Below are 16,517 nucleotides of genomic sequence, written 5' to 3' on the forward strand. Positions count from 1 at the left end.
CGGTTACGGTAACACTGGGCGGGTGTTGTGTAGTCGTAGCAGACCGCATGAACTGCCTTCCCTCTTGCTACCAGCTGGAAGAGTGCAAGTTGGCGACCAGTTCATCAGCGAGCAACCTAGCATTTGTGCATTAGGCACGTAGTCACATAGTTCTATGTAAATTCGTAGTTACGGAATCCTTCTATGTAAAATCACGAAGCGATGTTTTTCTACAACTAAGTAATTCGATTTCGAAGCGACTGATTTCCGTGTCGTCTGTCGCAAGCACATTACTTATTTTCTTAACTGTTTATCATTCATATCTTGCTACCATGGACGTAAGTAAGGACCTACTGTTGCACCCCGAGCATGGTGAGTGAGATTCAGATATCCTAAAAACTGCGTTGTTAAATTGCTAATTTATCAGTACTTCAGAGTTCAGACTTCAGTGGCCTTCAAAACCTTGATGCTTTCAGAAATTAATGCCATACATTAGTAAGTTCTGATAAGTACTTGTACTGTCGTACACTCGTACATTAAACTAGCGGTGGTTGTTAACCACATTATTGCACGAGCGCGAGCGCCAATACCACTGAGTAGTGTACTGGGTTTATGGAACTGAAAAGTTAGTCGTGACGCTCTTCGTGGCGTCAGACAGATTTATGCTCTTGACGATCAGTTAATTGCAGCACCAAATAATATTGCAAAATATTAAATTTTGCAAAAGATTGCAAAATTATTACTAATACATAACTCGTTATGGATACAACGTGTCGTACAGGTACTTTTAGCTACTGCTCAGTGCTCACTGCTGTGACTGCCCAGTTCAGATTAATTTAACCGCCAACCGTGGTTAGTTGCACTAACCAGCATCTGTGTATTTGTCAGGCTGACTCAAGCATATACCGGTACTTGTATAATTACTTATAAGAACAAATGAACAATATATAATTATTTTGCATACCAGTATCTGACGCATATTAAGTATGTGTAAATTATAAATTTTATGATTTAAAAGAGTACAAAATGTTTGCCCACAATTAAACAAAAAAGACAACCCTGCGGATTGAAAAAGACAATCTCATGGCGCTAATGGATTGTACAGGTAAGTTATCTGACACTGCCATCTAACACGGTTGGCGGTTACGCATACTGGACAGTTCTGACTGGACCCCTTCATCACTATTCACTAGTGCTGGAACATCGCGATACTGGAGCCCCGGCTGCTGGGAAACCGGATGGTGCTCTCTGTGATCGGCTGTGCGGTGACCGTGGGTCATCCTGAAGCCGGTCGACCGGGGGTCGGCGGTGTCGCATACTGGTTAGGGCAACCATCCACGGTTGACATCCAGATCAACCTCTAGCGACGAAAGTCAGGAAACGCGGCATGTATAATGGGAACAGCACCACCGGCGACGAATTTAGGCGAAATCTTTGGTGTTATTCGCGCGCCTGGGTTTGTAGACGTTGCTGTGATGAGTGAGTGTGATCTGTCTCAGGTTTTATGTGTGAAAAATTTTGTAGCACATAACGTGAATAGAAAAAACCTATAGTGCATTTGGGTGTTCAATTTAACTCGAGGCTGTAAGTTCGTTACCGGCTCAACGCTAGAAATCCTCCTCGTAGCAAAAAAAATGTTACAAATGAAAATACTCGTTCGCAGTTCTGTTTTTGAAAACATGTTTCTCGTTCAGACGCTCAAGTTGGTGTTAACGATTGAACAGACTTTAAAATAGATACAATAATGAATAGTGGCGGACGAATAACAACTGTTGGAAATTTAACGGGAATTAACGTTTCGCGATCTTCAGACCAGAACATTTTGCCGTAAATACATGTAGGGTTGATCGGCAGAGGTCGTAAGTGCAGACCGATGTCCGAACTTGGCAACTGAGAGGCCAAGCTGGTCAGTCCACCGCTTGCATAACCGTCCGCGACCAGACCCCTTTATTGATAATCCAGATAAATGACAAACGATAAACAATATGATGATAAACGATAAACAACGTGATACAAATAGCTAGATGGGTGTGGAGGGCGGGTTTTCTCTTTCGACGGCAAGATCTTCAGCAAACGATTCCGAAATTACTTAAGTAAAATACAGTACATAACTAAAGCTCAATATGCAACGTCCATTGGAAGTTTTGCATAACAACACGGTAACTTCCGATCGCACGTTAACGACAGTTATTGCTGTACAATAGATTGTTATCGCCCCACAGGCCCGGTAGACGGTAGCGATATACGGTATCGATGCCGGCCGCACCGGAAGCTCACCGGCACACACCTTGCGTGATCGGCTGATCGCAGCCGGGATAACACGGTGTACGGTGAATAACTATGCACTGATTAATCCATTTTTTGTTTACAAAAAAACGAAGTCAGTTTTCAACACTAGCGTTTTATTTTACGGAATTTACCGATAGCTAGAATGCAGTGGTTTATAATTGCGAATCTACTGAGAACTGGTAGAATAGATAGAAAACGATTTACGGCCTTGAGACTGCTGAAAAAAAGACAGGATGCGGCTCGATATCGTGAAACTCCATCAAATTGTGAATTCTGTTATTTTTTAGGTCCCTCTGGATGAGCTGGAAGCCATGTCGTGGTGTCAGACGATACTGGCAGACACTAATCAAGTGAGCTGCCGTAACACGGTCGCCGTTCGCAATCCTGACGACATTTGGTGGTTGGGTTACATTCAGGATATCAACGGCGACCACGCCTTCATCCATTTTAACTCCACAGTAGTCCATGCTCGCTGGATTCACATGAAAGACATCTGGCCTCTGCCATCGTATTTCGACTCTGATATTTACAGAAGGGAAGGTTATGAAAACACTAAAATATTTGCGGCACTGCGGGATGAATATAACGGTCCGTTTCGTATGCGGCCAGCCATTATACTACACAGACTTCCGGGATGTAGCCCGTGTTGTTGGATGTTTTACATCAGAACCGACGGTTCTGGCAACGACGTCCCCGCACAAAAAAAATACGTTGACCTTGTCCACGAAAGTCAAGTGGCCAGTGAGATGCCACCAAGCGGTCCCTCGTTACTGGACCGTCGCAGCGGTTTCCTGTATACCAAGCACTTCATCCCTTTCCATCACGCGAAAGAGGTTTTTAGAGAGCCTTCCGATAAATTTCGCATCGTCCTGCATATGTCTGACGATCTTGGGCCCAAAATGAATGTAAAACATGAATATCTGACGAGCTGCTGCCGATTCCATCTGCGCACCGAACCCGAGGGTTGTATATTTGTCATCGGAAGTCTAGGAACTGACGCGGAACTGATGCGCGGAATGGCTACAACCTTGACGAAAATTCTGGAAACCCATCTTGCCAGCCGAGCCGATCTACCATCTATTAATAATCGAATATTTTCCGAAAGTGAACGTACCCTTGGCGAAGCTGGTTAGTATATATAGGGTAGTGTTCGTTGTGAATGCCGTCTATCAAATTTTTATATTGTTGTACAGACTGTCAATGTACACGAATTTAGTGCTATGTACCGGGCCAAATCCCTTAATAGCGATGCGTTGATAAGGAAAACGATGTATTCGGCTTTTGTGAGAAGGCCATACAACGGATGCGGCAGATTGCCATCACATTTTCAAATCATCTAAATAAGAATAGCAGAAAAAGTATCCTCTTTGCGAGTACTGTGTAGCAGTATACATCACAACATTTTTTATCGTTCAAGCCAAAGCAACCGAAGTGTCGGAAGATCTATTACATGAAGACACCTTCCCGGCTGTTACCGATTAAACTGTGACCAAAGTCCATTTAATTCAGTTGCACCGTATCATTGCTACGAGTATCACTACGAGTACTTTCACTTATGAGTTATGAACATCGTTAGGTGCACGTGCGTGTGTGTACTTGCTTATGAGTCAAAGTTATTGTGATAGTGTGATGACTTTGCTCCAACACCAACAGAATACAGAATATTTTGTGTTGAATGACTTGAGTCAACCTATATTCTTTCCTTAGATATCGAAGTTAATGGATTGCTGCGTCCGTCCGTGCCTGCTGTCTGTGTCCGTGATTTGACACCTTCGCTAATGAGCGACATCTTGTCACATTTGGACTTGCATTCACAGATGAGAGCTAAACGGTACGCGATTAATCTTTGCGCTCTCTTAATTAAGTATTTAATATTCTTTTTGAGAGATACAGTACGAGAATGATACTTCTACAAATAATGAGCTCGATGTACCCGAGCATGAGCCAACAGCTCGTTAGTCGGGCCCGTGCCTGTGCAACACGGCCAGCTACCAAGGGATGGAATCATGGCAGCCCGTTCTATCTGTACAAAACAACTACCGGTTGTAGATTTTTATCGCCAAACAGGTTATTAATTGTTAAAATTCTATTATGACAGGCACAAGTTATGGCCATTTATTTTTCTCGTAGATATAGCATAGGATCTAGATCCACGATCGGGTTCCACGCACATACGATCTGCTAGTTTGCTTCTATTATTATAAACAAGAACTTGTTCGGCATCGAAAATCTTGTGAATTTTTTCTCATTTTTTAGAAATGTAGGTTGATGCCCGTTGAGTGGTCTCGTTTCGAAATGTGCTAGACACAGTCACACAAGTGATTCTGTATAGCATGCGAGTCTATGGAGGAAATGTCATTAGTCCGAAAGCTGAAATTTATCGTTAGGCTGTAAAAAACTAGAATTGAACCACACGATTGTTTGCAGTTAAACGCCCAGAATAAACGGACGTACCCAAATTAATCCTTAGTCCTACACTCCTACTAACGCGATTATAAGACTTAACTGAAGATTTGAATTATTGTTGTGCTGTTCGCAATCTATAGAAGTATTTATATTAGTCCATCGTGATTCGTACTGTTTTCGAATGCGAAAAACATTGCTCTCCAAGGTACATATCAGTGATATCACTATCAGGGTTCCGTTTTGCAACCACGTAAAAAATGAAGGAAGATCAGATCGTACTCGAATTGCATACAGTAAGTACTTATAGTAAAGGCACATGATTGAACTTCTACTCGTGACCTCTTTTGCTCGTGAGAAGTGCGCCGCCTTTCCAAGTTTTCACTGTACTTATGGTCTAATATGTTCATGTTGTTTTTAATGTTGATAAGGAGTGTACTAGTAAATGTATTTCCTACAGGGTGTGCGTCTTGTGGCAGTTGCTACTGAAAAGCTCCAGCATGATGGAACACGTTAGTATCTCTTTCGAAAGCTGTTGGCGCCTCAAAGTGGACACTGACAACTGCTTCAAAGCAGCCTCTCTGCTCAGCCGCTCATTAAGCTCAGCGACAATCTGTCTCACAGTGTTGAATGTCTTCCCGCCAGAGCGCGGTTTTTTTTTGGGTTCGATGTTAGATGCCTTGGAAATTGAGCTACCGTTTCTCATGTTCAAAAACTTCATTAACGTCAAACCACGAGGAGCGTTCCAAGAAAAAAAATCACGTTTAAAGCATGGGATGGCGGAACATTTAACTCCGTACAAGCACTACTGCAAGTTCCTCTTACTGCAGAACTGGAAAGTTTCTGACCTTTTTGGACAACAAATGTATGCCGTCTTTAGCAAGCAGGTGGTTTGCCATCACCATGAGCCATTCCCCGGCGTGACTTCCCTTCCCCTGCCAGCGCACGAGCAGGAGTGGATGGTGCGTCTCACAAGCCAGCCGCTCGAACTGGCCATTGACAAACTGCAGATCACTATTCCCAAGCTCCTTCTGCGCTGCAGCGATGGCAAGATGCACATGGCCAGTCGTCTGATGTGCGCCTTGAACGACAACTTCCCTCCGGTCACGGAGGACATGTTGGCAAAGGTCATGGCTGTCCATGTGCGTTGGCAGCGCACCCTCACCTACCCCGAGGACTGGCAGCGCATTCGCAACTACCTTCTTATGTAAGTAATCAGAGCCTTAGGATATGACGTTAACAAAAATAATGACGTGTCACTTCACTCACTTGTGCTCTACATACTTCGGGTGGCTTATAACTACCCCTTTAATATGGCATCCGTGTTTGTGTGGATGCTGCATTCTCCGCAGTGAGACAGTACAAAACTTACAATTTAACAGCGCCGTGAAATTATTGTTGCGACGGTCACAAGTTAGACCACTGGCTGAACCGGCTGCTGCTGGGCATTGCCAAGAAAATTAGACAAGGTACAGCCGACTATCGTTCTCGCCACCTTGAGTTCTTACGAGCCAATGGACAGCATGCCCGCCACTTTCTCTGCCTCACCCGCTCCCAGACACAATACAAACCGGTGCGTATCGTTATTGGTCGGATTTGCTCCGTTCCAAACAAATTCTTGTTATTGACGTATTGCTTTTCGGAGATAATGGTTTTTGCCCAAAAAAAACCAGTATTCAAAAGGCGCTTTGAATGGTGTGCGACAGGAACCAGTAATCCCCATCACTGATTAAAAACGCGGACAGTGAGTGAAAATGTCCGTAGAAGCACTCCACCCTCTGTGGTTTAACTTAAGGTCGTCGCTACAGCCTACAGGCTATGGCCGCTATGCAGTATAAAACCCATTCGTGTTTGTACAACAACGGCGGCTGCCAAAACGAGTTTTGGCAAATCCAAATCTTGTACCTCTCCAAATCTTGAAGGTTGAAGGTTTCAACAGTAAAGCAAGAAAGAAACCTACCCGCTCACACCACCTGTGGGGCCCTTGGGAGTTGGTATTTCCGTACGACGCGATGGACAACTAACGATTAACACAGTCAAGTGTAGAATCCCTCTGGCACTGAAGCCCGATCTTTCATTGCAGCAGTCATGCGTTCAATAGCACAACGCATCTTTGTCTTGACGATGTCCAGACATTTTGACCACCCAGCTGGGCAATTGCTTTCTTGCTATTTTTGCTTGCTTATTGTTAATGTACTCGTATCTGTACCGACTGTACGTATGTACTACACTGCATACTGCAGATTGCAGAATCACAAACGTTGGTTGCTGTTGGTGGTATCAGGTATGCAAATTCGCATTTATTGAGAAGGGCGAATTTGCATAGCGCATGCGAAGAGATTCCTTTACGGATTTTACGGATGCAAACAAAAACGGAAACATTTGCTTTGTAATTTATTTGAAGGCGAGCCTAGCATCACCTACAGTGTACAGTACTTTAAATTAAGTTGTACAGGTTCAGCGGCTTTCACCCCGACGGAAGACCAAAAGTGTGGGACGATGTCGATCTGAGGGTTGTTGATGTACGCACATGGAGTAAAATGGCCATATACGGGATACACGAGGTGTTCCGCTTGTGAGACCATGTAAATGCTGCCACACTGATCTCGTTGGGGAATTATTTCGATTATGAGTGTCAGGATAACACTAGCATGGAGAGACGCCGGATAACCAGAGAAGAAAAGCATCGGCCATTCCGCTGTCAACTGTCATACATATCTTTAATCAATTTTAAATTAGAGCTGCTTTCACAATTTCTGTCCTCGAAATTCAACATCGATAAATGGAGTTATAGTTTTTTCTTCCTTTTGGATGTCCAATGAGATGTCCTTTGTGTGGCTGTTCACCGTTCAGCGCATTTCTTGCCTAAATCTTCTCGTTTTTGTTTTTTGCATGATTTAGAAGGAAGTTCGTTTCCTTCTGTTCTGTTTGCGTTGTTTGTTCAGTTCGGTGATTAAGCAATTGGGAGGTTCGTGAGTGTTTCGGTAACTTTCGTTAGGCACGACAATCCGCTTGTACTAGCGAAAGTAGGTAGTTGTATGTACTGTACCACTTACCGAGCAGATTCTCCAGTCCATAGCAGATTCCCACTTTACCGATTGAGTAGGTTAGGTCATCTATTGCGGTTGTTGCGGTGCGACTTTCGCACAGCATGTCCTTACTGTACTGTAGTGTGTATATTTTTATTGGTTTAGTTAGCAGCTATAGTTATAAACTTATAAGCATTACATTCCAAGACATTACAAAACAATTTAAAGTACCCTAACAGTTGTGAAGCTGCAAAACTCTGCACTATATATCGTCATACGAGCGAAATTTTGCAGCTCGAAGTTCGAAAACCGACTTTCTCGCAAGACCAGTTAGCAGGCATTTATTGCTTGTCCACTTTTAAAGCAGGCATTTATTGCTTGGATGCTCGTATTGATCATTGATCTGAGTTGTCGAACTTATACGCGCGATATGTCCGGTTTGGCAGCCACTCGCAAAAGTCGAAATAATTTACAAATCGTTCTATTCTGCGTTTTACACAAGATAAGAGAGTCATGAACTGCACACTGGTCACGTTCACAAAAATGACAGCTTGCACAAAAAGTGCCAGTGCGCTCAGAGGTCATCTGCCGTTGACACATGTCGTCGATGTCCTTCACGTTTCCGCGTTATCCAGGTCCTTCGCACGGATTCTTCTTGACGTATAGCCAACCGTTCGCCCTCTTCAGTACGTTAAGAGGCGCACCCTTAATGGCTTCCGCTTCGCTCGATCCGGATTTGTCCGCAATTAAATTAATCTACAACGACATGTTAGTCGTATAAGTTACATAAGAGCAACAGGCATCATCATGCTGCTGCACTGGAAGCCGTTACAGCCGCTGGCGTGTCGCACTTACGTTCATCTCGTACAGGGTTCCTTCATTGGTGGTTTTCTTGGTGTAGGAATTGACGCCGATCTTGGCATGTAAAAACTTTAAACCGCACATCGAAATAGGCGGCGGTTTCCTATCGGCTCCTCCCGTGAATAAGGCATTCTAATACAGAAAACCCGTGACCCTTAACATTCTACACATAGGTGTTTAAAATTCAAAAGCGTGTAGAAATGTGTTGCTTGAGGACAGTATCTGATAAATAGTTTATACAGCTACGGGCTTTTGTACCGCATATATGACCAACATTTGCATTTTAAAGTTGTCTGTTCTATGAACTTACGGCAGCAACTTGGGTCGATTCGTTGTCACCCCTCAGTGCAGCCACACTGACCACTGCCATCGTCAGCAATGACAATTTTAGCAGCGACATGATGCGAAACTGGCGAAAGACGAATTCAGGAGGAAGCAGGCCGGTACAGTAATCGCAACTGTTGTACTGCTGCAGTTTAGACTCAAACTGTATCTTATATACGACGCCAGGCGCGGCCTGGTTACAAAAATTATCCTTAGGGGCAATTTATTCACCGATTAAAAATAAACACTTCCGAGACGAATAGACTAATTGCAGGTTGTGTAGCTGACTGGACCGTGATATTCATCCTAAAGGCTGACCATTAATTAGATTTTTATGTTTATCGAGAGACAGTGCCCAGGCCTGTCATAAAGATTTTGCTGCATCCTGTCTGTAAAAAGGCAACAACCGGTAATTTAATGTATAGACGTCTATACATGCGACACCAAATTAATTGCATTTTAATGCGCTTGCTGATGATTACAGGGCTACTGCAACTACGGTGCGTTTTTAAAAATCGCGCGCGTATAGTGTTATTGACCGACGGCTTTTTATGCAAGCCACGTATCTTCAGAAATTAGATGTGGCTTTATATTGCTTAATGCTAATAAACCTAAATTAGGGATTGGTGTGCTTCTCGTGCTGCCACAGTATTCAGCTCTTTTGTCTATGATATATTACAAGAGGCAAAAGAACAAGAAAACGGTAATCTCTTTAAATTTAGCAGTTTGTATAGAAGTAGTTTAACTGCATAAGTCTGCATTGCATTCGGCAGCATAAACATACAGTACAGTACATACTGTATCTGGCGATGATACGCGTGTACCGAATATTGTTAAAACAGTTGTTCTGTCTGCAAGATTTGACCGACATATCTTTACCTTTATATATTGTAACAGTGGCCTATCTGGCTGCAGTTCTAGTGGGGTGGCGATCAGCCTTTACCACGATTATGCGGCTGTTGGTATGAAAGGTGGCACGGCCGGCAACGATGCTGACCGAGGACGCTCTTACAGATGTAACGCAATTACACAGGTGGCTCCGATTGGGATGACGCTAGTTCATCCCAAGCGGTCAAACGCAACAACGTAACTCAAGGCATGTTTAATGACAAGGGAATCAAGAATGCGACAAGGTTGTAAGCAAGAGTTTCAACAAGAGGAACAATTAAGTAGATGCAAGCTGTAGCAAGCTGAGCACAAGACTGAATTCTAGAAATTCATGAGAAAGGAAACTAGCCGGTAAAGTGGACACAAATTCATGACGCGATGGAATGAATCATGACTGGGCGGTCTTATCGTTCGTACAAATACTATCGCTACAATATATTCCTGCAGTAATAGTAAAGCAACAGTTTGCATTGTGACTGCTTCCTACGAAGAGGAACAGCGTCGACCTAATTCTGACTTTTTGCTTTGGCTTTTTCGCAGCTTTTATTCACTTACCGGTACTGGCTAATTTTAATAGTATGATGTAATTCTTACGGGAACTGCAGACGAACGATGGGTTTCCCAGGTGACCTTTAACTGCATCGATACCATTCAACCAGACCAAAGCCATCCGCGGTAAGCTTGAACGCAACCGTAACTTATCCGAAATTTCTTAAGTTTTATATTTTTCGTCCTTCGACTGTTATTACCCCGTTTTGGTATACAAAGCTATGAACCAGCTTGAGGCGATTTCCGTTTTTTTCAGGCAATTTATGCAGAGAAAATTTCCCAAAAAAAACTGCTCTGAACAATCGTCGGACGTGGAAAGGCAGCAAATTGAACAGCTCTGGACTGTCAATTTTTAAATGCAAACATGCGTCGTCGACTGCACCACCAAATAACTTACACAGTGCTCTGAGCCTCTGATGCCCCGCTTGGAAGACCGCGCGGTACGTATTCTTTTAAATGGACTTACTTACCTGCTTGTAGCATGACAACCTTTAATTTATAGCCAGGTTGAGAATTTGTTGTGCGCCTTCGCGATCGGTTAGTCCTATTCTCAAAGTGCATTGGTTCAGTAAAAAGCTCATGAGGAAGCTTATTTTGAACGCTTTCGGCGAGTCACGCCGGGCTTGTGACCGTAAAAATATTTCGTGGTGCGGCAATTTATACGCTTCGGTAACTACATTTCTATCCGTGCGCGTAGATTCCGGCTACTCTATTGCAGCGTTCAAATGTTGACCGGTCGTTCACAATATATGTACCTATATGCAGCGATTCGACTTATTGGTTAGAGAATAAAAACGTGTATAGAATGTGTATACAGGGGTGCCAAGCCAAGTTGGGGCAGTTGTGTAAAATTAAATTTGAAAATTTGCCGTATGCAGTTCTGTTTTCGTTTACGCATTTTCTAGGTAAACTTTTTCCTGCCGATCCAGCAGTGTCAAAGTTGAAATCGTTTGCCGTGACAGTAAAGGGCAAGACTGGGATTTTTGGGAAGGGGGAGTGGTCATTTTTCGGAGGCTTATAACTGCTCCTCTGGAAAATACGAAAACTGATACTTTTGTGTGGACATGTGTGAAACCTGTTGTGTGACCCAGAAGGTGTCCGTGAGGGGTCAACATAGGGACGTTATGCCATCATTGCTCGAGGTGACCTCGAAACAAGTTTAATATCCCATAGACGTGTATGTTAAAAAGCACCTTCAGGAAAATGCGATTTCCCCGAGCACTGATCCCTTTAGACAAGATGTCAATGCTTAAACAAATGCTAGAAAGGTTCCGTGGCTACGCTATCCACTAAAACTTCTCAGCTTCCTCTAATTTTTAAATAGTTGTCGAATAAACTTGATTATTTCTTAGTAAGCAGTGCCATTTTTTCACCAAAAATTAAATTATAAATTTGAATCCCGTTCCCTGACCATCAGCTTTTGGCATGGAAACAAAATCACTGAAGTTGCTAGAGACAAAGAACTATCATGGAAAGATTCGATAAAAATCTTCCACTTCACTGGTAGAAGTGGAGGATTTTTTTTAACTGCCCCAACTTGGCTTGGCAGGGCTGTAGAAAGAAGTGTGTATGCCAAGAATTTTAACGTTTCGTAAGTAACAGCAAACAACCCCATTAATTACGTAGATCTAGATCCTAGACAAAACAGCGGGCATAAAACCAAGCTGCCAAAAGGTCATGATCCAGATGCGCCAGATTGATTAAGATGGTGTGATAATTATGCTACTTTACGCACATCATAAATTGGTGAACATTGTGGAACAATTCAAACAAATCAATCGATGGTTTTCCGCAGACCACCGGCGATAGCTACCGAGCGGAAATTCAAGTTGACAACAAAGTAATGATGCTAGGGAACGGTCCAAAACGAGATGCCTGCAACTTGCAAGATCAGAGAAATCTGCACTTTGAATGAACCATGCGACAACACTCTATTGCTACGGCCACACTTCAAGGCCTTCGAACAGCGCGAAAACGAGTTTCCGCACTTTTTCTTAAAACGTGTGCGTAGAGCGCCTTCGAGTTCACACCGTTTTTGGTGGGAGGGGACTTTCTTACTTCTTCGCGCAAGGCGAAGGAATGACCAGCACCATGCAGTCGGATGTGACGGCATACATTGCAAAACCGAGAAAATATAGCACTAAAGTATGTGTTATTCCTCGAGTAAACAAAGAAAGACCATTTACAGTACTTTCACAACCAACGTGTATCCGTAAATATCTTATTTCTTTTGAATCATCTGTACTTTCAGTAACTTTTCTTAAGCATCCACAACGTTGTACTAGCTGGGCACTGGCTAACTATCGGCCGAACAGCTTGAGTAGATCTTTGTTTCGCCATATGCACATACAGTACATGAGATTCGCTTACAAAAATACAATTAACATTATCAAGTGGACCGATTATGAACAGCTTTCATTACTTCGACTTACCAACTTCAATTCGGGTCAAATATTTCAGTAAAACGGGAGAAAGATCGACGATCGAGTTGAAGAGGTGAACTGTGAAGTGGAGCGGCTTGTTGGTTGTCCCTATTAAATTTTCAGGTTGTCAGGTAGTTGTTTCGGCATATACTCGTAATCACATCCCGGCTCTAAGAAAAGTTAGCGATTTATCGTTAACTTAGGTTAACGTCGTCAAAAGAAACTGCCGATTTATCCGCAGGGTCTTCGCTACGGCAAGTGTTTGGTTGACCTTTTAGCCGGACGCCATCTTGCTTTGTTCATTACACCGCGTAGCATATATTATCGTTTGGTGGTTCAGTTAGATTTCATTCTTCGTCGTTTGCTGTGTACTGGAATTACACAGTCTGGAACGCATACAGCCGCAGTTTAACCTGATTCCCGCCCAGTTTGCTTCGTACTAATCGTACTGACCATTTTTTTGGTCACGAAATTGATACCTGATCAATCAACAGCTCATTTATACATACATGCTGGAAACTTCAAAAATCGTGAAACTACGAATTCAGCTTGCCGGTAGCTGCAGCAGCAAGTTTATTACCTGCTTTAGTCGGCGACATATCCTCTGGTAAATTTACCCTACGCACAGATACTGTACACGGCATTACGAAGTCACTTCTTCCGCATTCGGAAACCGAATTTGTTTTCTTTTGCTTTTGACGAGATAGAGTGGTGTGTGTTGAACAAGCTCGCATTTCTGTACCCCCACAGGTGCATTACGGCACTTGAATGTCCTACAGAAAACGTACGAGCGTGACCTTTAGCGCTCTTTCAAGAAAAGCCTCGTATACAAAAACTGAGAATTTGATCTTTGGTGGTGGAATGATCAAGTAAACAGCAACCTGACATGTTCGATAAGGAAATACTGGTTTATAAAGTAAGTTTTCTACACATAGTACACGGTAATTCGTCTGCTACATAGATTCTGTTGCATACACTTTTAAATTGTGCTTTAACTACTTGTACAGTGTGTATTCGTACACCTGAGGTTTTCTAACTGTGAAACTAGTCAAACTGTCGCTTTGAAAAACAACAATATTTTGTTTGAATAAAAGCGGCAAGTCTCCGAACCATAAAATTTATAGCAAATTTTCCCAGCTACCAAAAAGTCATGCAACGAAATTCCAAAACGAAATGGTTAGACAACAAAGTCGCATACCGTGTTAGAATGTCATGCGCTGAGTTGTCCCATCGTGAAATGTCGTATTACCACTCTCCGAATTCGCTCTACCAATCAGATTTCTTGAAATTTAATGCGCATACAGCAAGCAGTTGTTTAGTGTTTTTATAGTTGTACGCATCGAGAGTTGTACGAGTCTCAATGTTTTTATACATGTTTTTTAATGTCTCGTACATGTCCCAATGTTTTTTTAGTAAGATAACACAGTGCAGTTCGCTAGCCAATCGCAAAACAGTTTACAAATCATTAGTTTTTACTCTGCGTTTCATACAGACAATGTCAAACATTATACTGGTCACATTTGCAGAACTAGCGTTTCACAAAATGCATCGCTACGTTCAAACGCATCGCCCGTTGGCATTTGCCGTTGCCGGTATCCACAGGCAACAGTGGTCAGAATTATCCAGGTCCTTCGCAAGGATTTTTCTTGACGTAGAATTTACCGTCCGCCTTCTTCAAGACGTTGAGAGGTCTGCCCTTCATGGATTCCGCTTCGCTCGATCCGGATTTTTTGGCATCCAAGTCAATCTGCAACGTGGGACTGGTATCATCATGCGTAAGGACTACTCATCGTTTCAGCCGCGGGCCGGTGACACTTACGTTCATCTCATACAGGGTTCCATCCTTGGTGGTTTTCTTGGTGTAGGAATTGACGGTGATCTTGGCATGCCCATACTTTCCACCGCACCAAGAAAGAGGTGGTGGTTTCATATCGGGTGTTCCCATGTATAAGGCGGTCTACATAAAGAAAACCCATGACCTTCAGCGCTCTAAACATAATTTAATATTGAAAAGCGTCTAAAAATTTGTTACTTGAAGACGTTATCTAATTAATAGTTTATACAGATACGAGCTTTTAAGGCAAACGTTTGCGTTGCAAAGGTCACTTTGAGGACAAAGTTGGCTTGTTTATGAACTTACGAAAGCAACTTGGTTCGATTCGTCGTCACCCTTCAGTGCAGCGACACAGACCACCGCCAGCGCTAACAACAAGGACAACTTTAGCAGCGACATGGTGCGAAACTAGCGAAAGGCGAATTCAGTAGAAAACAGGCCGGCACAATAATAGCAATGTTGTACTGCTGTATTTTATACTCAAACTGTGGCTTATATACAACGCCTGAGTGGCGCAGGCTTGGTTGGTTGTTTGGGAGAAAAAGCATACAAAAATATCCTTTGGGCAATTTATTCACCGCTAAAAAGTAAACACTTCCGTGAAGTACAGACTAATTGCAGGTTGTGTAACTGACTAAAACGTGATGTCTCCCTGAAGGCTGATTATTAATGAAATTTTTATGCTTATCGAGAGACAAGCCCAGGCCTGTCATTAAGGTTTTGCTGCACCCTGTCTGCGAAAAGCAACCACCGCTGATTGTTGACATATGTCTAGACATACGACACCAAATTAAATGCATTTTTAATGCTCGGGCTAATGATGATGCGCTTGGCTACTGCAATTCTGGTGCGTTTTTGAGAATCGCACGGTAGTGTTATTGACCGACGCCTTTTTATGAGAACCATGCATAGTATAAACGTTGGAAGTGGCGGTAATGAACCCATTTTAGGGTGTGGTGTTGTTCGTGTTGCTGAAAATGGATTCCCCAATGTTCAGCCGTTTGGTTTAGGACATATTACAAGAAGCAGAACGAACAAGAAAACATTTGTAATGCTGTAGAAGTAGTAAATTTCAGCACTGATGCATGTCCTGCTACCGTTTTTTGTTCGTACTGTAAATAGTGCAGTTGCATTACAATATTTATTGACTGCACAGACATGTGTAAGCCTAACGGAATCTTGTTACTTTAGTTTTAGTTTAGTTTGTTCATTTAGTTTATTCACTGCGAGGCCAAATCGTTGAACCACTCACAAGTCGGATCATACACTGCTTTAATAATAACAAAAACATACAATTACAAAAATTATTTTGATTTTGACAAGGACAGGTAAGTTTTGACAGAACCACTGTCAAGCAACTCGCTTAAGCAAGCCATTAAGCTTAATGGCTGCTCTGTCTGAAAGTAAGTATTTTTTGGGATAAGACCGACACATCTTTATGTCTTCGGAATCAAAAATGAGCTGCAGTTTTCCTGTGTCTGCTTACTATGAACATCGTCGTCCTTGCAACTTTGACTTTAGGATGTGCACTTATTTCAAGACAGCCTGATGTCTTCGCTTTGGCATTTTTGTAACTTTGAATGTTTTCAACGGAGCTGATTAATTATTTCAATACCCCATCGAGTTATTCTTATGGGAAATGTAAAACAATAAGTTTTTTAGGTTTTCCTATGATTTTTTAAGCATCCCGAGATTTCGTAATGCCGAAATGGTAGTGCTTCTTTCCCAACTCGATTCTCACGGATAAACCTTAATTTCTTTTTAAAATGCAAAAAAAGAACTTCTTTTTTTGCATATTACGAAGCCTGCCTGCATCGTGCTGTGCTTCGGTGATTTCTGCTGTCCCATCTCCGTCACACTTTCCGGTTACTCGCCATGTACTGTATGCGCTCAGCTTCCATCAATACCACCGTACGGCGATTAAAAGAAGAGCAATCA

At 42.7% G+C, this 16,517-nt stretch overlaps 3 protein-coding genes across 6 annotated transcripts; 1 reads left to right on the plus strand and 2 right to left on the minus strand.

Moving 5' to 3' along the window:
- The first annotated feature begins 105 nt into the window (after window positions 1–105).
- Window positions 106–7,643, plus strand: LOC129596983 (uncharacterized). 4 transcript variants are annotated; one of them, XM_055494389.1, is made up of 6 exons: window positions 362–1,084; window positions 1,173–1,458; window positions 2,556–3,396; window positions 3,976–4,099; window positions 5,132–5,878; window positions 7,127–7,643. In XM_055494389.1, the coding sequence occupies exons 3-6, from the start codon at window positions 2,580–2,582 to the stop codon at window positions 7,248–7,250; spliced, it is 1,812 nt and encodes a 603-aa protein (XP_055350364.1). In that variant the 5' UTR covers window positions 362–1,084; window positions 1,173–1,458; window positions 2,556–2,579; the 3' UTR covers window positions 7,251–7,643. The 4 variants fall into 4 exon arrangements, with proteins under 4 accessions (XP_055350362.1, XP_055350364.1, XP_055350363.1 ...); XM_055494387.1 differs by lacking the exons at window positions 362–1,084; window positions 1,173–1,458 and adding an exon at window positions 106–351; XM_055494388.1 differs by having other exon boundaries at window positions 362–1,458.
- Window positions 7,644–8,089: 446 nt separating this feature from the next.
- Window positions 8,090–9,010, minus strand: LOC129597028 (uncharacterized). The gene is made up of 3 exons (XM_055494444.1): window positions 8,872–9,010; window positions 8,556–8,693; window positions 8,090–8,456 (listed from the first exon to the last, which is right to left on the minus strand). Exons 1-3 carry the CDS (start codon window positions 8,959–8,961, stop codon window positions 8,328–8,330), a joined length of 357 nt encoding a protein of 118 aa, XP_055350419.1. The 5' UTR covers window positions 8,962–9,010; the 3' UTR covers window positions 8,090–8,327.
- A 5,081-nt stretch (window positions 9,011–14,091) lies between these two features.
- On the minus strand, window positions 14,092–15,055 carry LOC129597008 (uncharacterized). The gene is made up of 3 exons (XM_055494427.1): window positions 14,886–15,055; window positions 14,565–14,702; window positions 14,092–14,492 (listed from the first exon to the last, which is right to left on the minus strand). Exons 1-3 carry the CDS (start codon window positions 14,976–14,978, stop codon window positions 14,364–14,366), a joined length of 360 nt encoding a protein of 119 aa, XP_055350402.1. The 5' UTR covers window positions 14,979–15,055; the 3' UTR covers window positions 14,092–14,363.
- Window positions 15,056–16,517: the final 1,462 nt, after the last annotated feature.

Source organism: Paramacrobiotus metropolitanus, unplaced genomic scaffold, assembly GCF_019649055.1.
Source record: "Paramacrobiotus metropolitanus isolate TYO unplaced genomic scaffold, Prichtersi_v1.0 Parri_scaffold0000099, whole genome shotgun sequence".
NCBI lineage: Eukaryota > Metazoa > Tardigrada > Eutardigrada > Parachela > Macrobiotidae > Paramacrobiotus > Paramacrobiotus metropolitanus.

Bases quoted from the DNA above. Each gene is read 5' to 3' on its own strand.
- LOC129596983 (XM_055494387.1), top strand. The intron at 4,100-5,131 runs GTACGCGATTAA...TATTTCCTACAG, and splicing joins TCACAGATGAGAGCTAAACG to GGTGTGCGTCTTGTGGCAGT. The intron at 5,879-7,126 runs GTAAGTAATCAG...TAAGTTGTACAG, and splicing joins ATTCGCAACTACCTTCTTAT to GTTCAGCGGCTTTCACCCCG.
- LOC129597028 (XM_055494444.1), bottom strand. From the start codon at position 8,961: ATGTCGCTGCTAAAATTGTCATTGCTGACGATGGCAGTGGTCAGTGTG. The intron at 8,694-8,871 runs GTAAGTTCATAG...TTTCTGTATTAG, and splicing joins AATCGACCCAAGTTGCTGCC to AATGCCTTATTCACGGGAGG. The intron at 8,457-8,555 runs GTAAGTGCGACA...ATGTCGTTGTAG, and splicing joins GAACCCTGTACGAGATGAAC to ATTAATTTAATTGCGGACAA.
- LOC129597008 (XM_055494427.1), bottom strand. From the start codon at position 14,978: ATGTCGCTGCTAAAGTTGTCCTTGTTGTTAGCGCTGGCGGTGGTCTGT. The intron at 14,703-14,885 runs GTAAGTTCATAA...TTCTTTATGTAG, and splicing joins AATCGAACCAAGTTGCTTTC to ACCGCCTTATACATGGGAAC. The intron at 14,493-14,564 runs GTAAGTGTCACC...CCCACGTTGCAG, and splicing joins GAACCCTGTATGAGATGAAC to ATTGACTTGGATGCCAAAAA.